Raw genomic sequence first — 21,635 nt, forward strand, 5'->3', positions numbered from 1 at the left:
GAGCTTCAAAAGAGGTGCGCTCCTCTCGCTGATGACTTTTGGCAGTTTGCACAGACAGCTACATGTTTCCTCTAAAGCAGTTATTAGTTATCAGAAACAGCATCGCCCTGGTTAAAATGAGCATGCTGTTCGATCAGAGGCATGCTGCTGTAAGTAAAGGCACTCAGCATGGCCTGTAGGCATCCTCCATCCATCAGGTCCACCTTCTGCTACCTCCCTTCTTCCCTGGCGAGGCAGACACTCTGTCAATACTGTAGTAGAGGGATTAACACCTGATGAGGAGGGCTTCTTAAACTACTTAACGCTGTATGGTTCACGTGTTGGGGTGGAGGCAGTCTCTCCAATATACAGTATGTGCACCGTATCAGAAGCAATGTGTGGAGCTTCTTATCACTGGGCTGTCCAGCAACGTGTATTTAAAGCTGAGTGAGTCACAGAGTCACGGACACACAGCTTTAGCAACTTTGTTTTCCTCAATGAATAAAAATCTGACGGGCAGTGAGCCGAGAGGCGCGACAGACATCAGAGTGTGCTACTTTTGGATGGAAGAGTGTTGTCTGAGGTCAGCGTCCTCTCCACACAGCAGGCTTCATCTCTGTGCTGAGGATCCTGGATTCACAGCAGTATTGCTTGAGCAGAGGTATACAGTAAGTTTACACCCACTAACACAGCTGTAGGGTCGATGTGGTGATTTAAAGATATGGTGTGTGGTTCAGCACTGGTCCTTAAAGGTGCTACATGTAACATTTACGCATCAATATATCATCACCCCGTCAATTCTGAGACACTAATATAGTTTCTGTAAACAACTGAGACCACCGCCAGAAAGACTGCAAACCTCTGTCTTGATGATGAGTCTGAGGCTGCTGGAAAAATCCTCTCCGTTATATTTGTCATCGACTTTCAGAGCTGTGAGCAGAAACACGGAGGTCAAGAACTATTTTTGCTTGTTTTGGCTTCAATAATGCCTGAGCAGCAAGACTGTGTTTAAACTATTTGATCATAATTATAGTTAAATATGTAAAAATATGTTTAGAGGCCTTGAACTTGTTTTGTTTTGCATTTCAGAACTCTCTAGTAGTCCACAATCACAGGTATCTGATTTTGACCTATGGCAGGTTATTAGTCTGTTATCACCTACTTAATCTGTGTGTGCTGTTGGACTGTTGTAACCAAGCTAACTAACATGAGTCCACAGAGGAAACATCAAATGTTTGACATAACTTGAAGGTCTTATATAACGAGGTTACATGTGCATTATAACATCCATACGTTTAACCTTTATGGAGCCGAATCTATGAAACGTGTCTGCAACAACGCTGCCACTGTGCAGATGTTATGTGGTGCGAAAGAGGTTGGTAATTCTTATCCTAAAACAATGTTGATGTTGAGGATATATATGATACACAACTAATAATTCTATTTTATTAATCAAATATGACATTTGCGACCACTTTCCTTCAACCGCACCAAAAGGAGACAACATGCTATTGCTCTGCTCTGTCTCTTTCAGTGTCTACTGCAGGACCTGACAGACTGGAGGCCTGTGTTATTAGTTAAAGGGTTTTAACATCTTTCAGCTCATTGTTTTGGTGTTCAGGCCCACAACAGTGGTCAACTCTTGAGCTAAAGATAAAGTGAATAACGGACTAATATATAGGTGGCCAGAGACACACTTCTAAATGAATGGTAATGTTGCTGCATGTTTGCTAGATGTTGGAACCGTCTGCTATCATGCTAGCTACATTAACTTGTCATAATTGTGTCCTATTCAGCTTGTAGTGAATCACCAGAACCTCCACCATGGTCTCACTTTGTTAACAGTAATTATATTATTGTCCCACAGTGAACATGACAATGACCTGCTGATGTCTGAAAATGCTACACGCAGCTCCTCTAGCAGTACTCCTCTCCCTGTGGGTCGGGCAGGTCGTTGAGGTCCAGGAAAATGGAGGTGTTGGAGAGTTTGCGGCCGTTGGATGACAGATCCAGCAGCTCCTCGGCAGTGCTCGGCACCGAGCTGATGTACATGTCCCACACCTGCTCGGGAGAGTCCAGCTCCAGCAGCTTCTGCTTGATCTTCAGGTTCTTCTCAATGTTCCTGCGCTTGTGCTTGAACTCCAGGATAGTTTTGGTGTAGCGGTTGATGGTGGTGACCGAGGACGCCATGCAGGCTGTGAAGGAGCTCCACGCCAAACTAAAGGAAGGAGACACAAACAGTTTGTTCTCACTGTATGAACCAGGATATTATTCATTCAGATGTATCAGCTTAGAATGGACAAATATATATACATATATATATATATATGTATATATATATGTATATATATGTATATATATATATAAATATATATATGTATATATATATATAAATATATATATATATATATATATATATATATATATATATATATATATATACACATATATATGTATATATATATATATATATATATATATATATATATACTAATACTAATACAGGTGTCATCACTGGTAACACAGACTCTCCTTGTGTGTATGTGCAGAGTGCTGTATGTGAACTCACATGTATGACCAGCTGTAGTCCCATGTTTGAGGTTTCCAGTCCTCTGGGCCCAGACTGACGGTGAGCTGGAAGGCTGTGGTGAACATCATGTGGGCCACCATACCCAACAGACCTGCAGCACACAGACACACACAGGTGATACCGATCCTGACACCCCCCTCACACACCAATCACTACACTTCTCCCTAGGCACCACTTGGTGGCAGTGTTACACTATGCTGGGCTGAAAACACACTGTAAAGCTCCCTCCCGTGTGTGTGTGTGTGTGTGTGTGTGTGTGTGTGTATTTGTGTGTCATGTAAGAAATAAACTGATCAACAGAATTAAATCTGATCTCACAATTAAGTCATAAACCACATTAACACTCATATACAAGAGTCAAGCCACTTTTTCATTTTCTGACAGCTGTTCAATCAGTTTCTCTGTTTGTGTGAATTCAACATGAGCTTCCTCACAGCGGTGGAAAGCAACACATTTCACTAAGTCTGTACGTGAGTGAAGGGGAAAGTTTTGATCGCTTTGGACTTCTTTCACAGCTACAGTCATCTAAAGCTGTCATTTGTACGAAATGGCCTGAATGCACAGGTAGCTGGAATGGGGGCAACATAACAGCTAACTGCTGCTCACTTTACTCTTTGCTGTAGCTATCTTTGGCTGTAGTGACTAGCTGCCGTTAGCAATTAGCTCACTTAGCCATGGAGTGAGTGAGTTTATATTATTTACTTATCAGACTAAGTATTGAACTGGCTGCTTTCACATCTCCCAGCTGAAACTACAGGGGCCATCAGACTTTCACCTCTTGTGGTACAAAGTGGTATTAGGAGGCAAGGATGGGCCGGGGCTAGCTGGTTAGCATGCTAACTTCCACAAAAGGAAAAACCTTTACTTGTAATGGAGTAGTTTAACACAGACGCGTTAAATGAAGGCTCTGAGTGCTTCCTCCACCACTGCTTATTACAAGCCAACGTGAGTTACAGTGAGTCACATTCAATATGCAGCACAAAGCTCGCAAATGAGTCGTTACAGGTGCTGAAATATTTTGTTTATTTGGTAGATATATCACCATGATCACACATCCATATCAACCAGTCCCCATTTTATCATAACAGTGAACGTTATTGCAGCAGAAAGTCGGATCACCAGCAGCCAAACAAGCAAACAACGTTCATGTTTCTTTGGTGGTTTGGGAACAATGTAGATAAATGATTCACTCATGCATGAATCACAGGCCTCAGCCTATGACTTACTAATAGGATCAACTGGTGCGATGGAATATACTGAGGGATGAATATGCTAATCATCGTATCTGAGTGTTTCTGTCTGCGAGACAAAAAGAGTGAGAGAGAGACAGAATGGACTGCTCGCTCAGCCCCGTCCCCTGCCGTCGCTGTTGCCATGCGTGCCAAGCCGTTCTCACACAGTTTACACGCAGTTTATAAAGATAACAGGGCGGATTTATCATTTTTAAACAATGAGTCCTTGATTGCAGACAGAGGAAGACTAAACCAGGCTTCTTATTTCTAGGCAGTGACTGCTCATTTGGCAAGACGACAGCTGTCATCAGCAGATTTTCTCAGTTATAGTTCACTAGTTTTGTGATCATTTGACTAATGCTAACTCTGCGTTGTCTAAAAACTACCGGCCGCCGCATCTTCAGGCGCTGCCGTTGCAATATTTGTTATTTTTTTAGAAAACTATTGACAGAAGATCCTCAGAATTGAGCTTCAGGTCAATGATGACAAAGTTAGAGATCTATTCACTGACAAACTATTCAATAGTTTTTATACACTTGAATGGAAACTTCAGTCAGCTGCCCAGTAAGGATTCTCCTCATCATGAGTACCGATATTGATGCTTTACTCAGATGATACTTATACTTGTAGAAAGTACATTATCTGTACCAGATACTGATTTCGACTGAGGACTCATTCCACCCTAAAACTCCAGCTGCAGTGTTCGTTTGTTTGGGCGTGCTGCCGAGGTATATTTAGCGACCCATTTTAGCATTTCATACTTTTATTTTTCTAATCTATCCAAGACAACGACGTCATCTGAGTTTGATTAACCAGCGGCCCTCACTCTTCTTCTCCCGTCTATGGACAATCACACATGCTTTGCTTTACCTGGAAAAGGCAGAGTAAAACACCGGTTGTATTAATAAGTAGGCAGGTTTTGTTTCTTCCTGAAGTCGTAGAAAGAACGCCGGTTTTGAACCGTCGGTGGTAAGAGGAGACACGTATCAGCGAGGGAACAGACTTTGCCACGACATCGGAGCGCTCTCCATCCAGTGAATGCCTGTCTGCTTTACCTCAGTCTCTATCTCTCTCCCTCTTCACCTCCTTTGCCTCCTCCATCAGCAGCTTCTTTTTCTTCTGCAGTGTAGAGTTTCCACAGTTAGTCCACTGTTACCTGGGGATAGTGACCGGGGAAAACAATGCCTCTTCCTGCTTTGGTTAAGCAATGGCAGACGCTGTTCCTTCATGCCGTATTTTAGCCTTCATTTTACCATGAAAATCCAGCCCGGTGGCAGGCAGAGCATCACAGTTAACTGGAGGTTGATAGGGAACCAGTCACACGTGGGTGCTGTCAGTTTTCTCCAGCCGTTACACTGTGGAGCTGATCACTGACATCAGGATTTACTGAAAAAAAGTGATTTACTGATGAAAAGTGTCACAAGTTTTGAATCTAAATCTCATGAGTTTTACCTCATTTGGTCATTTGAGTCAGCAGAGTCGTTAGATACACTAGTAACACACTAGTGGAAACTAAAGCCTGACCGATATATTAGGTAGTAATTAGGTAATTTGTTTTTTTTTAAATTCTCTTTTGTTTTTTTTGTATCCCTTAGATGTAGTTATCAAACACCTGACAGAGATACATACGTAATGGAGGCAGCATATTTAATATAAATGTTATCGTCCAAAACGACATCAGTGCACTGAAACACTGGGAATGTAATCATTATAAATTACCCCAAGCATCTTCTCTGCAAAGTGTTCTGTAAAAACATTTTTCATATCGGCACATATCAAACATCTTATATGCTGATACCAATATATCTGTGATGGGCCAATATCGGCCGATGGTATGGTTCGGGCTCTCAAGGAATCCTGATAAAATTTAGCTTTTTAGAGAAGGAAACTTGGGAGAACAGGGGTTTGGACCTAACAACTGCTGTATGTTCAGAGCAATAAGCCTTCAGACATTTTGGGATAGGAAGTTTGTCTTTCATCCGCTTTCTCAATGTTTTTACCCACTCATTAATTCATATAGAAGCACACACTCTGCTAATTTGAACAGCAATGCTCTACTTTTAGTTTAAAGCATCAGGTTGGATTTGCTACGTCTTGTATAATGTTAGCCGGGGTTGCTGTAAACTTACCCAAATCCATCAAAGTGCAGGGCAGAGTTGCTAACGTTAGCCTAAACTCTGTTATAGTAGCATTTTTTCTTACGTAACCTGTAAAGTATTTAACTAATGATGATCTTTGGCTTCAGAATTAATGCTAGATGTCTTACTGTTAGTGTAGTGAGCTGGTTAGCTTGACATGTAAAGACATTGTTTAATTAATTCATTACAATTTTGTTCTTGTACTTGAGGATTAAAAACGCTTCTCTTTAAACTTTATAAACACAAAGCATCTCTCTCCCTACAGCCTCATACAGAGTGAAGAAATGACGATGCAGATTAAAAGTGCAACTGGTTCTGTCTGTGATTCTTTATCTTCCACTCCTCCAGTTAGTGCTACTCTTTGTCCTTTTCCTCAACTCCCCTTCTCAACATCTCTTCTACTTTTCTAGCCTTTTTCTGGTTTTCTCTGCTGCCCTTCATTTACTTTTTCTTGTTTTATTTTCATAATTATGTTCCAGATTTTGTCAGCTGAAGCAGCGCCTCTCGCTCTCCTCACTCTGGACTTCTCAATGCCTATAAAATAGAGCAGGAATAAAAACCAGCATGTGTAGCCACCAATCCGATTACCACATAAGCCCCTCAAATCCTCGGACTGAACAAGAGCGCACCAGATTCAACACCAAACACCTAAATTCCCATCTCATCCCTATCAGTGCTCATGTTTATTCCTAAAGATATCCCAGTGCAATATTATCATAATGTTATGCAGATCACAGGCGGCTTTGTGTCAGGATGAGTGGAACAAATCTGACATCGGAGTCTTGGCACGCTGTGTCATGTGGAAATGATGCGTGTTGGGCACACACAAGGTCAGATTAGTCCATACCAAGTCAATAAGTGTCAGTCCAGGTTGTTTACTGTTAGTGTCGAGACGCTTAACAAGGACACACAGGATCACAGACGAGACGCTCCTCTCGCTCTTCACATGTATCAGAGAGACAACGTGCTTTAGTGTTGTCACTTAACATTAATTGCGCAACAACGGCCACTAGAGGGCAGCAAGGTTAACCATGACTGACAGAATGAATCAATGGATGAAGAAGAACCAGGCCTTGGAAGAAATTGTGATCTATGAATAAATATACACCACAGAATCTCCTGTCTATCTGGTCCTTTTACTTTTTGTTCTGTTTTATGAGGACATGTTGTGCACAGGCCCCAACACAAATGTTCTGATAAATGTTATGTCTTCATTATTATGTTTAGAAGGCGTACTTTTATTTTGGTAATTTTTTGTATTTATTTGAAAAAATAAATAATTAAGATTCACTAGGAATACTAAACTTAGTTGAGGCTGTATTTCCCACATTTGGATTCAGGACTCCAACATAAAAGCAAATCTGATCAATAACAGAAGCAGAAAGCTGTGGAAAAAGAAAAAAAATCATGATCTGGTCACAACTGCATGTGACAGGTAACAAACTATCAGAGAGAGATGCAGAGTCATCGCATGTTACAGTTGAATAAACTCATAGTCAGTGTCAGACTGTATGATAGCAATGTGTGGTGTGTGGTGACTACAATGTCAACAGAAACAAACAGAAGTGTGGCACTGTTACATTTCTATTTTACAGAACCAGTATTAAAAAAAAAACACTTCATGGATGTTCCTGAGCCTGTGTTCAGTTTGATTTATCTCTTAAATCATACTGAAGATATGTCAGAAAAATAATGCTGGATTGTTTTAGATGAACATCTCTCTCCTGTCTCTTCCTGTAAAGTGTTGCTGATGACTCAGACTGAATTCAGGGAAATATACAGTACATCTGTTTATCCTGTCAGATTGATTCAGGGTGATTAGCTAACCCCGTCCAGCATATTAAACTGCATTTGGCTGTTAGCTCATGGCTCGTAGCAGCTAGCAGAGCGATATGGGTCAGTTGGCAAAAAACTCCAAAAGAGATGTGGTTGTGCTCTCATTATTCCCTCCTCCTCCTCCTCCTCCTGCTGGTGTACTACTGTGAGTGAGGGAGGTGTGGGTGGAGTCCACAGTTCCTTGTCGTGCTGTATTTACTAAGCCATGCCACTTTGGATGGATTTGATTTAAATCCCTCTCGTAATTATAGCCCGCCCGCCTGTTTGTTTACATCAGAAAAACATGGTTTTAAGGATGATGCAGACGCTCTGACTCTTGTGTCCCTGTGCAATCACAAATGGTGCTTTCAGTGTCACTTTTGCCATTGTAGTCAGCATCAGCTCATGTTGTGTTTTGATTGGTTGGTGTCAGGATGCCACCTCATATAAAGGGCAGATGATGTTGGTTGGCACCAGAAAATTTTAAATGGCAGAGGGAGCAGTAGCAATGTGGTAAAAAGAAGGCAGTTACTGATAGAAGATACTGAAACAGGCAAAGTTAGACTGAAATAGACCAAAAAATGCATAATGAAAAAATGAATGAAAGCTGCAGGCTCACAGCCAGCTGCCACCTCCTTCCTGTTCCCTGCTGCAGTTTATGTGACCCTCTCAGCCGCACCTAAACTGGTGAAAAGGGGATTGTTTGTACAGCTGTCACAGTACGATCCAGTCGCTCTGTTTTGGGTGGACAACCAAAGATTTCACCCAAATGCTCTCTTGACCGTTAACTTTGGTCAGTGACAGGCAAAAATGCCTGCCCTCGTCAGAAAACCACCATATATGTTGACTGTGAGAGCAGCTTATTACAACTCATATTTACATTTATTGTTAAATAGTGACCTCGAGTGGTCATAACAGTTATTACGGCAGCAAAGGAGGAAGTCAGGTGATGGATTATATATAGCGACAAAGCCCACATACGGAGGGGGTTTGGTTTGGGTGGATGGTGGGTCAAACAAACAGGGCTTTCACTGCTGTTTGTGTCCAGTATGAAACTAAAAGTCAACGTTGTAATGTATTTTACTTACTCTGTTACATTACGCACGTGCATAAGGTAAGTGGTGTAACACAGCGTACTTTATTCTAACCCAAACCACAATCTTCTCATAAACCTGAGTGGCTGAACCGAACCAAACTGTGACTGTACGACTAAGGTGTGAGGATGTGGGCAAAAAACCCTGCCCTGTTCCATTTGGTATAACATAGTTCATTGTCTTTATTATTAAAGCGCACATCATGCAAATACATTACAGCTTGAGTGGCTGTTTTCTTTCTAAAACAGAAATGGTCAATTAATCCCCCACTCTGGACAACAAGAGTGATCTCATTGTCTTTCTTCCACACACTCATCTTTTCTTTTTTTCTGTCATGTACTCGTGGGGTTCCTCTCCATACACTCTCACCGTCCCCGGATGATTGGCAGCTCTAATAAAGGTTAATCTGCTCTTGTCTATTGTTCCCCTGCACCTCATTACCATAACCACTCTCTATCTATTCACCCCATTAAAAACAGGAAAACATCTTTTAAGTGTCTTCCTGAATCCAAACATTTTACAAGCACACTAAACCCTTTGTGAGAAGCTCGGGAAACAGTTAGAAAGCCAACAGACAGATGCTAAAAAATGTTTCGTCACGAGGATGAAACCTGCACTGAGTATGGATTTACAGCAACAGGCTTCAGCTCTCTGTTTATGCAAACAGCTCCCTTGTGCAGACAGTGAGTCAGGTATAAATAAAACATAACACATACGGACGGGGTTGACGGGTTCACTTACTGTTTGACTGAAAATCAGAACGGGCAAAACACCAGGCCAGGCCCGTGAAAACATAACTCATTCAAGCTTGAGTTAGAGAGGCTTCAGCAGCGGGGAGCATGCTGGGCTCCACTCCTGTCAGCTATAAATGAAAAGATGAGGACGCTGCCAGTGGATCGCTGCAAGATAGCCTTTCTGTGGTGATATGACACTGAGGACGGTCCATATGAACCTGAGGACTGCCCCCGTCTGATGTAAAATGCACCTAAACCCAAACATTTTCTTATTCTTCTTAAACTCTCATATTGAGATGAGGAGCTGGAGCTGATTTTTTCTCTGAGATATTTTTACAGGTTTGCTCAGGACCTTGTAAGGTTTCCAGAAATTGTCTGTCAAGGCAAAAGTGGCAACTGGGAGCTAGTTAGGGAACAGTTCACATTGTAGCCTGCTTCTCTACAGAAGCCAAAAATATTTTGGCTTCTGTACAAAAGCCCGCGTTCACAGGAGCACATGATTCAGCCTGCTTGAAAACTTTATATCAAAGCTGCACCAATCAATATTTTCCACATGAGCATAATGAATGAACTATGAAAAGGTAACTCACTGTAACTAAGACAAAGGGAATTACCTCCCAACTCTGCAGTTAGCTTCAAATCTATTGAGCGTTTTAGCATCTTTCAGTTCAGTTGTTTTGTCTTTACAGCTCCACTGTGTTGAGTCTCATTACAGCAGCACCGGGCTTGTGCTTCTACACAGCCCAGCACCAAGCAGCAGACAGACTAAATGAGCTCAATCAGAGAAATCAGTGGAGCATTTAAAGACTGAGACATTTCCCTCAGGAGATGGTCGAGACCAAAACAGAGCTTAAAGAAGAATGAATATTGGACTAAGATTCGCAGAGTGAGCAGAGAAACGACTCCAGATGAATACTGATGCAGCTCTGTCTCCGCTTGATGTGGAAATAAGCAACTGTTTGCCAACAGCTTCGCCAACCCAGGTGACAATATGTCACTGTGGTGTTTGCTGCTAGTTACACTCTGCCTATAAAGGCCCAAAGACAACAAGTAATGCAGCTCAGATGGAAAGTCAGGTGAAGTTTAGACAAAACATTTCTGGAGCTTCACAGTAAAACAGTGTCGCAGCATTCTTCTAAACAACTGAAGCAGCTGGAGACTTGTTTTACAACAACAAAATGGCTCCATACAGCTTGTCCGGTGTAATCCAAGTCTCTGAAATTGATTTGCAAAGACGTTATTTACACCTTTTTTTTAAGCCAAAATCTTCACTGCAGCTGCTGAGCTTTAAGTAGCTGATGCGTCTGTTGGAATGAAAGTTGGGTCTCAGAGCTTCTGGATGAGCTGTATGGAGCCATTTGATGTTTTTTTGGTTGTTTTTCCGTTTTAAAACAAGTCTCCAGCTCCTTCAGTTGTGTAGCAGAATGCTGCAACTCTGTTTTGCTGTGAAGCTCCAGAAATGTTTAGTGAACTACCAAACTCACCTGACTTTCCATCAGCAGGTGAGGAGGAGATGATGACTGGATTTTTACTTTTTGTGTGAACACATCATTCTCCCACATGAAGAACAGCAACAACTTCTGCCTCATGGCAACTCTGAAGGGTCACAATACTGGACACCGATTCTTGAGTAGTTGCCAAGGAAGGATAAAATGAAATGAATGAACAAGTGTAATGATAGCTCACTTTAACAGAGAGGGAGGTATGCTAATGAGCCAGTGACTAACGATTATCTGTGAACATTGCTCCTGAATCAGCTGCTAAATGACACGTGGTAAATGCACTGTACTTATAGTATAAATCACATTTGAGCAGAACACTTTAGACTTAGAGTGCCTCACATTCACACACACACACACACACACACACACACACACACACACACACACACACACACACACACTGTCCTTGTTAAAGGACACGTCGACAAGAGGCAACACATTTATTGATGTAAATCAGGCTTTTCAAAATGTTCTTAACTGATCATAAAGCAGAAGATACTGTTTGTGTTACAATAACAACAGACTATGTTTAGTAATGAGTTTGCTAGAATATACTCAGACTGTTGTCGCTAATGATGGGACATAGATGTAAATAGAAAATGCTGATGTGTTCTTAATATCATGATTAAATTATTTTGGGAAAATCATGCTAAATATGTAAACACGTATGAAGCATGTATGTACATTTCTATTGAAACTTGGGAGGTGCTTGTTTGGTGGGATGATGCATCACTTAAGAAGAGGTGACACAAAATGAGAGCAGTTACTGATTCCAGAAATATATCATTTCATTGGCACTGTAGCTTTTACTGAAGGTGACTCCAACAGGACTGAATAAGTACTTAATAGTAATTTGTTGGGGACTATTTTTACCTGCGGATGAATACACGCCACGTACTTGGGGGTATTTCCTGCAGCAGGATGGTGTACGTGGGATTGTTTCCTGGTAACTACTTAGAATTTGATCCTTTATCGTCTCCTGATATAAAAAAAGTAGAGATGTCGTTTTCTGTTAACTCTCCAACAAGAACAGATGATGTCACACCACACTGATGAGGCACCGAGCAATTATTACAAAGTTTGAAGGATTTTTACGCAGTGAGGGCACAGCGTCGCTCCACATGCCAGTTAGATCAAAGGGGACTTAGCTGACTCTGTACGTAGTCTAAAATCAAAGCCTTAGTCAGACTGGGAGAATCCCATCTCTAACTCCACACTGATCAATATGCAGGCTCAGGCTCAGCAAGGTTTAAATATACCATGTTTCTGAAAAGAGTCTCTCCAGATCTGTGTCAGTGGAGTCAGAAGTGTTGCACACTAGATAACCTAAACTTTGTTTGCTGATCAGGGGCCTTCCTTTATCGACACAGTGCTGGATGCTTCAAGGAAGGTAAGGCGTGCTGATCTCAAGACTGATTCAAGAATATGACTTTAAATATAATCTTTACTCTCCTATATCCAGTTCAGACACTAAAGGAAATTCTGTTGATTTTCAACCCTGGTTTTATATCACTATACAATATCACCAGGACTCTTCAGTATCTTCTGTCATATCACCTGGTGACAGAAGTGACTTCCGGTCACAATAACATTTAATAGAAAACATACACACTTGGTCTGACTGAAAGCAAACAGAGTGGTCCCCTGGAAATTGATGGAGCTAACAGACGTGCTGTTATGCATCACATTGCTTTTCTTGCTCAGATCCTCTGCCTCTGATAGGCTAGTACTTCCCCAAACCGAACCACCCCAACCAACAAAGGCACCCAATCAGAGGCAGAGTACTACAGAGGGTCTTATAAGAAAAGTAGTGGGATCCATAATAATGCATAACAGACTGAACAACTGAGAAGATCAATACCATTCCTGTTTATGAGCTGACTGTGAGTTAAACTAGGCTAACTGCCTAGCTTAGCATAGCATCTGGAAGCAGGGGAAACAGCTTGTGTGGTTCTGGCCAAAGTAAAAAAATACACCTACCAAAGTAGTGAGGTCACATTGAAGTTGCCAGGTTTGGTAAACTTGTGGCTGAACACAAACCTACACCAGAACCTTTGCTCACTAATGCTATCTGGCAGCTAGTGCTATAAACCAGAGAAGCTGCACAGAAGTGCTGGGCGGAGGCATGAACTGTTGCACATTAAGAATCAGTGAGTGGTAGAGGTGTTGGTAGCCATATTTTGGAGCTAGCCAGGCGAGCTGCTTTAACCCTTATGCTAAGCTAGGCTAATTGTTTCCTAGCTCCTGCTCTTTACTTAACACACAGACATGAGAGTGGTATAGATCATCTCATGTGACTCATGAAAAGAAAGCTAATAATGGCATGTGCCAAATGTTGAGTGTTTATAACGCCACCAAAGCTGAGAGCCTGGAAGCTTTTCAGCACCAGCTGAGGACAGGGATGAAGTTACACTAGCATTTTGACTTGAAGGCCGTCTTCACCTTAGAGAACACTGCACATAAACTATTGTTGCCGCACCTGTTAAAATGTTATTGGCTCCATAAATGATGCTCTCCTCTGGTTGTTTTTAGGTTGAAGTTGACAGCTGCACAGAGACTCCCTCATCGCTCCATGCATCCCAGAGTTTAGGCTATTCTAGCATGAAAAGACAGCCTTACTGGAACTTTCTGGATGTTTCCACGTATAAAATACTGTGCATACCCACAGACCCAGGGTGTACTGGGGGTACAGCTCTTCAGCCTGTGGCTCAATTAAACGTTTCCAGGACCTGGCCCGTCGAGTCAGTACAATACTGCGAGTCATTGCTGTTGAGCAGAGTATCTTTCACTGCTGATTCACTGCCCGGAGTGTGGTGGTCAGGATCATTTTCACAGAGTGGATTAGAGAGAAGGTCATTGTTAAGTCCTCCGCCGAGAGAGGGAGGCAGGCTACAAACCGGCTGGAAATCTTCTCGGGGGCTGAGGGGCTGCTACTGGCCTAAATATGTGACTGGCCCAAAGCCAGCGTGGAGACAGAAGTAGGACTCAATTATTTTAAGGTCTAACGGAAATTAAAATACATATTTTTGAAAAAATCAGTTTATATCCATCCCTTGTTTTGGCCTTGTGTACTTGGTCAAAACATCATTTGGATTATAACGACATGAAAGTATAAATCCTAGCCTCATAATCTGACTCAACAGCTATATATTTATTTATTCAAGATGTCATAACCACAATATCTTAATGAAACAATGAATTCAATAAAAATCATCAGTGCTCAAAATAGTCACCAAAGCACACAACAAGTAAAATTTAAATTTTAGAACAAATATAACCAGCTGTGTATAAATATTCCAGCCACTGCGTATTTGAAATAAGAGCAAATAAAGGAGAGTTATTATCAGCTGCTCTGAATGAATAACTGCGGCTGTATCAGGCACAGCTGCAGGGCTCTGTCATCTGCTGCCATCGTTGTCATCTGGGACCCGGGGAAGGGCCGTTTTAATGTCCTGCAATTGCTTTCTAACATAGTGGGTGCGTTTATTTATCAGTCTGCACGCGCACATAGAAAATGTGCTGCCAGGAGTACTGTGGTAAATGCTATGATAGCAACGATTTCTAAAAGTTCTGAGTAAAAATAGTTTCATAGCTGTCCCTTGCTGTGCTCACTTTCCCTGCGTCATCTCTGGAGACTGAGTGTCAGGGTAACAAATCCAGCCACCGTAAAGCTCTCCCAACTGTTGCTTCAGCGACAGAGGCTGAGCATAAAGACTACACAGGGGAGGAGCTGTCTCCATCCATCAGCACCTCCCAGGACCACTCCACTCCAAACACACTACGATCTGCTTTTAGTACAAAAATGCTGTGTATAAAGATCAGGAAAAGTCTGCGGCTTTGCTAAAAACACCTAGAGGTGGACACTAAAATCTCCTACATAGCTTCCCCATTGTGCGGCCCATAGAGCGTGCACACTAGATACTTCCGCTGACCGAGCCAGCTAACTTCCGGTTAGCGCTTGGCTAACTTGAATGGGGATAAAATAATTTAATTGTGAGGCTCTTCTAGACTCTCCAGACTTTTTTCAATTTGGCCACTACGAAAACTGTCTTCAGAGCCTGGCGCTCCTCCTCGAGGCTCGTAAGGAATCAAAAAAATGGCTAAAATGCTACTGTAGGTAGGTGGGTGTGGCCTCTTCTTAACGTCATCTTCCCAAGCATAATTCAGAGGGTACAGGTTTTCTTATTTCACCCTTTTTGAACTCTGTCAGTGTCCCATTAACATGGAAGACACCGGTTCCTGTTCAGTAACAGGATGTGCCAGATGCCGAGCTCTTAATTCACTCTAGTTATCACGTGGGCTGAAATAAGGTGATTACTGTGTGACAAATCTGAAGGGACTTTATTTGACTCAGCGGGAGTTTAGATGTAATGAACAAAAAGCAGCGGAAGCCCCTCTTGTTTGGTTGAAGCTAGCTAACCCAGCCCGCAGGCCAATTTGGCATAGTGGCCAAACTGTGTAATTACAACATCAAGTGACGCACACGGGCCATAGCAGCTTACATTGTGAAAGAAGTGGCTGTAAAATGGTGGATACAGTTTTTTGATGGTCATAAATCCCCAGGTAACAGTGAAACGGCTGGAATAGCTCAAACTGGGATTCTTATCATTGCTAGCTTTAGCCGTGATGCTAAAGCTGTCTTTGCACCAGCAGCGGCAACAGTAATACCACAGGAAAACAGTGGTACAACTTTCCCTCACAAAAAGTAGTGATAATTTAATATCCGGAGATAACTTCATCATAATGATTTAAGTGGACTCCATTTGATGTCAAAGATGGAAAATATCACGATGCCACTCACCTGAGAGCACAGTGAATATGGCAGCAAAGGCGTTGAGTTTTAGGCCGTCGATGACATTGCCAAAGTGACACACCTCTATGGACATGAGGATGCCTCCGGTGGCCAGCAGGAGGATGTACAGGCACTCTGCAACAATGCACAGCCACAGCACTCCTATGGAGAGAGGTGGTTATGACAAAGGAATAGCAACGAGGAAGAAAAAACACCATATTCATGTTGCGGGGGTGGGGGTGACCACGGTTGAGTGAGTGATGGAGTGGGTGTAGTGATAGGAATTGAAAGAGAGAGAGATGGGGGATGGGGAATTGAGGAAGAATATGGATAAGCAAGGGCGAAGGGAGAAGAGAGGAGGGAGGAATGGGAGGAGATGGAGTGGGGAAAGGTGGACTACTGACCCCGTCACCCATATCATTAACCTTCACAGTCAGAGAAAGGATACATGATCCACCAGGAGATGTCCAACATCCTGAGCTCAGATCGCTGTGCGTGGTGGAACTAAATATCAACGGATTTGAAATCCTGTACATGTAAGCTGTGGAGTAATTACATATATCGCCCAAGGGCAGGTAGCTACTGTGTGGTTAATTAATCACTAAAGTAATATGCCTGTTACCTAAATATTCCATTCATTTATTAATAGTTACATCCTTCAGCTAACAAAGTATTTTCTACCTGCTCCAAATTGAATTCCACATGTCAGTAAGAGATATCTTTAATTAAACGTATTGTAGGAGAATGGAGAGGACTTAAGAAAATGTTATTAGAGGACATTCAGCGTCTTCAAAGTGGCTGCAATTAAGAGCACTTTGTGAGAGTTTTCCATCTCATTTTGCTTTGATAAATCTAATATTTTAATCTGCTACCAGCATGTGGGAGAGTGCAGCAAAAGAGACGGACGCTTTGAAGAGGATATAGAGTGGCTGAGGTTGTGTAACAAGAAAAACATCGTACTGTTGAAATGCACCGGCAACCAAGCTGTCATATCAGGGTCTGAGGATGTCTTTATCTCAGCGGCCTTTAAAAAAACCGCACAAATATAAAGGTTTCATTATCTAAAAAGGCTCATTAAGGTTAGTGTTTTCAACAAACAGAGTCTCTCCACAGCATTGTGTCTGTGCTAGAGAAAGGTCTGACTGGAGCCTTTATCAGTCTGCTATAGAGGAAGAAAACACTGGCCTGTTTGTATTTCTTTAAACCAATCACATCTGTCTTGGTGGCACCGAGCCCAAGGGACCTAATGAAGAAGTAGGGCTGCACGATACGGTCAAAAAGTGATATTGCGATTGCGATATAATTCATGATTACTATGGATGATTACATTTTACATCACAATTTTCATTGTCATTGAAAAACTAGTAAAATCATGATGATGTGGCATTTCTCCTGGTCTCTGCCAAACAAACATGTTTCATTCATCTGGAGATGAAGCTTTGTAGACCAGAGCATCTCTGCAGCACTGCAACATTTCATTAAAACACTGTTTTGTGACACATTTGACCTTTAGAAAATAATTGCATTTGTTGCGATTTGGATATTGCACTTAATCATACTGCACTTTCGATTATTTTGCAATTAATTGTGCAGCCCTAAAAAAAAAGAACGAAGGGCTGATTACCACTGAATCAATTTTCATTTCATTTCATTCCTTCACTGTTTCATGAAGGTTCTTGCTCACGTAAAGGGTCTTGAAAGTTAAAAAAGTCAGCATCAACAGGAGCTCCCCACTGCTCCTGAAGTGTCTGAAACGCCTCGTCAACAGTCCCGCCTTAATCCTGTGACTTTGTGACATCACACTACACCATCGCGTCACACATTTGCATAATTTATGTCTTTATTCATGGTGGAAGTGAAGCTAACTTGAAACTGAAAGCACCACGGAGTCGACCAGAGACAGGGTGAGTGGTGCTGGCTCAGGCATGTGTGAGCTGACCAATCAGAGCAGACTGGATATTTGGGAGGGGGCCTTAAAGAGACAGGAGCTAAAAAAGAGTGTTTCAGACAGAGGGGGGATACAGAGCTGCTGTCTGAGAAAACTGATGCTGTTTTTGAGCATTAAAACATGTAAACCTGCTCTAGTAGTCACCCAAAATAAAGTGACCCTGAAAATGAGCCGAATATGTCATTGTGGACATTGTGGACAACAACAGGAGTGGATGAGACCACCGCAGCCACTATGAGCCTTGTTGTAAGTTAGGTTACAGAAATAACCACTTTTAAATTATTACAATACTTGTATCAACAAGCTGCTCTTGGACAGCTCGACTGCAGCCTTCATGTCATCTGAAAATCACTCTGGGGTTGTTTACGTCATTGATTCAGGCAAAAAGCAATGGCTGCCCAACAGAAAACTGCTAACTTGAGCAGAATGTCAGTCTGAATAAAGCAAGTGGCTGATTTGTTGGAACACCACTTTACTTATGGAACAGAGTCACACTGCTCTGTGGCACTGCAGCCCAGTAATTACTGATTTTGCCAAAACAGTGTAATGAGGATGGTTCAGCCCGGTTTTATGTTGCTGAGTTGATTACACTAGATGTAGAAAAGTGATGATTTATTCATTTGAAGCAGGGAAACTATAGGCTGCCTCAGTATGACATGATCGGCATACTTTCATGACAAGTAACCAGCAGTGAGCCTGTTCAGATTTAATGGAGACTTTAAGATAAAAAGAGTGAAAACATGCAGCGTTTGGAGGCTGACAGATGTTCTAACAAGTGTCTGCTCGGCTCAGAGACGTTGCCAGTATTTCATCACAGTGACAAAAGATCTTCGATTCCTTTTCCAAAATGTCCACTTCAGCCAAAATGGTCACCACAGGGGGAAGCAGCTAACTCGGAGCGATCAGAAAACATCCCTGAATGTTGAGAGAGCCGAGAGATTCCAGACTCATAAAGGTTTGTTTTCCTGCTCGGAGCGAGCTCTCTGCCTCCTCACTCTCACAGCAGCACAGGAAACTTTTTATTAGATTGGATTATTTGCTGGATCTTACAAACATCTTTTTAGCATTTAATACTTGCAATGAGCTGTTATTCCATGTCCATTTTGCATCAATGTGATGGTACTGCGTCGCTTCATGCTGCTGTATTATTGGTGTGTGAATCATGTTCTTACCTCGTTCATTTGACGGTGCAACATAAAGGAAACTTCTGCAATTTTCACCTGGAAAAGATGAGAAATTGGACACTTCATTGGCACTCAGTGACAGTACATTCACTACTGCAGCATGCTGATAAGTGAGACAGGGACTTCCATCAATTTTTCCAGACTGAGATAGAGAATCACAGGTAGCTGTCTCACTCTGTGTGACAAAGAGAAAGCTGTGATGTGGAAAAAAAAATTCCCTGTTTGATCCAATCTGTGGAGGGATTTCCTTTCTGTGTTTGTGCAATAACAAGCTCTCTGCCACTTCCCCCAACATGTCAGGAGAGTCTCCTGCCTCAAGTCCAGCTTGTAGCAGCGTGCGGGCCAAATATTCTGTGGGCTTTCACTGCCAACAGAACAAAAGCCTGTATGGCAGTCTGGAGACAGACAGATACTGTACACACATTCTCCTGGATTCACGGTTGGGGGAAGACGCAGCTGGTTAAACTGGAGCTGGCCCAGCTTTCACACTGTAGTAAACGCTGTGTGTTAGTAGAGATTACAGGTTTTATGGCAATTCAAACACTCAGAGTGAGTGACAAGAAAACAGCCCGACAGATTTACTCTGAACTGCCACAGAGTTTCTGATGCAGTCTGTACAGTATGTGTTAGTTTTAATTAAGAGAGAGTCACACACCAGTTGGACCAGGACTATCATAACAAGTCATTTTCATATCGTTCAGTATATGTAAGAGAGTTCAACATTAAATCTGGAGCGAGTATAATGAGCCGAATAAAGCTGCATGATGAGTGGATTAATGAGCTGACAGAAAGTTCATCAGCAGGAACACCTTTCATACAGTCAGTCTCTCAGATGTGAACACGAGCCGCGTCTCATTCTGAACTGAATATCTTCACATTTTGGGATTGTTGTTGTGACAAAACATAAGAGATCTGAATGTGTCAACTGAATGAGCGTCATCCTCACAGTCACTCCACTGAACTATTCTTTGTTTTTATGAACAGGTGTTGTTTGAATCTAACTTTTCTGTTATTTTCTGAGATGACTCCTCAGATCTAGTCTGTGGTGAAGCGGGAATGTTTGTCTTTTATGGAAATGGTTCTAGAGGCAGTGACTGGCTCTCCGTGCCTCTCCATGACGCACAGCCCGCTGCGCTCCGGTCCGGTCCCGGTGCCTCTCCTCACACACTCACCGGTCATGTTGATGTTCTGCTCGCAGGAGAACCAGATGCCGGTGTGAAACTTCCTCATCACGTACTTATCCTCCCCGGTCTCCCAGATGTACTGCACCAGCCGCGTGTCGTTGATGTTGGAGCTGTTGAACCGGATGCAGAACGACTGTTTGGTGGTGACCGGTCCGGTGCAGAACGGCTTCACCACCTTCCGAGTGCCCTCGCACCAGTAGCTGGTGGTGAGAGCCGACACGGCCAGGAACAGGGCGAGGAAGTTCAAGGTGAGAGCCAGCGACGCTCTCCGCCGCCGGTCTATCCCCATAACGGCGACCGGAGGAGTGAAGACGCTTGACTTAATCCCTCGCCTTGTATGACACCGGATTGTGGCGACTTCTCCCCTCAAATCCTCATAATCCGGTTATTCCCGGTAATATATCCGCGGCTAATTATCGCTGCGCGTCTGGCCCCTACAGCGCGCTCCTCACATCTGCTCCTCCACCGAGGCGCACTCTCATTTTGTAGGCTGCACCCCCACACCTGACACACACACACACACACACACACACACACACACACACACACACACACACACACACACACACACACACACACACACACACACACTCCTCTTAGGGCTCCTCGTGGATTTTCTCTCGTTAAAAGTCATCACATCAAACACTCTCAGTACTAAATGAAATCCTGCTTTTCTTTAACTAAGTTGTTTCAGGACAGTTTCTGTCTCAGCATCTTAAACGAAGCAGGATGATGCATCCATGACTCACTGTCAGTGATCAGAACGCTCAGGTGGCCTCCCACTACACTTTATTCAGATTTGTTTGACAGTCAATAGAAATGATTTATTCCAGGGGATATTTTTTATACAGGTTTCATTTTCCAGACTGCTCCTACGACTACAGGAGCCAGTAACAAGTGTTCAGCCCCCTTTGAGCTTTTTAAAGTGCCAAAGCAGCGATATAGTATTATCATATCAAGCAGGTGGACTCAGGAGGGACTGATATGAAAAATTGAAATAAATTTGAGGCAGCTATGGCCAAAGACTTCCTGTTTCCATTAATGCAGCCATAACATCTTCACCTTCACACTTTCTCTCAGACCTTTAATCACAGTGGATTCATGAAGCTGTTTCTGCACCGATCAACAGGAAACATTCAGAAGTCGCTATTCACTGAATCATCCTGGTGTCTGGAAGCAAAACAGAGCAGGATCACATCAAAAGTTTATTGTTACAATATATGTTTTTATTTTTACGTTATAACAAAATATTTTCACATTATCACAAGAAACTTTTTTGTGAAAACAATATCTTTAATCTTCTTATGAAAGGTTTCATGATATAACATGAAGATATCGTGTTTTAATGTGAGTTGTTATAATAACCTAAGTTATTCATTGTATATGATTTTATCAATTAATACAAACGAGACTACTTATAATGCTTTAAAGCAATTTACACTA

General features: G+C 42.4%; 1 protein-coding gene across 1 annotated transcript; it reads right to left on the reverse strand.

The window, feature by feature from the left end:
* Positions 1-1,896: 1,896 nt before the first annotated feature.
* Positions 1,897-20,481, reverse strand: gsg1l2b (gsg1-like 2b). The gene is made up of 5 exons (XM_073490130.1): positions 20,181-20,481; positions 18,997-19,044; positions 15,886-16,038; positions 2,549-2,660; positions 1,897-2,197 (listed from the first exon to the last, which is right to left on the reverse strand). Exons 1-5 carry the CDS (start codon positions 20,479-20,481, stop codon positions 1,897-1,899), a joined length of 915 nt encoding a protein of 304 aa, XP_073346231.1.
* Between the last annotated feature and the right edge of the window lie 1,154 nt (positions 20,482-21,635).

This window comes from Pagrus major, chromosome 20 (assembly GCF_040436345.1).
Source record: "Pagrus major chromosome 20, Pma_NU_1.0".
NCBI classification, from domain to species: Eukaryota; Metazoa; Chordata; class Actinopteri; order Spariformes; family Sparidae; genus Pagrus; species Pagrus major.

Bases quoted from the DNA above. Each gene is read 5' to 3' on its own strand.
- gsg1l2b (XM_073490130.1), bottom strand. From the start codon at position 20,481: ATGGGGATAGACCGGCGGCGGAGAGCGTCGCTGGCTCTCACCTTGAAC. The intron at 2,661-15,885 runs GTGAGTGGCATC...TGTGTGCTGCAG, and splicing joins CATATTCACTGTGCTCTCAG to GTCTGTTGGGTATGGTGGCC. The intron at 2,198-2,548 runs GTGAGTTCACAT...TCCTTCCTTTAG, and splicing joins GACTACAGCTGGTCATACAT to TTTGGCGTGGAGCTCCTTCA.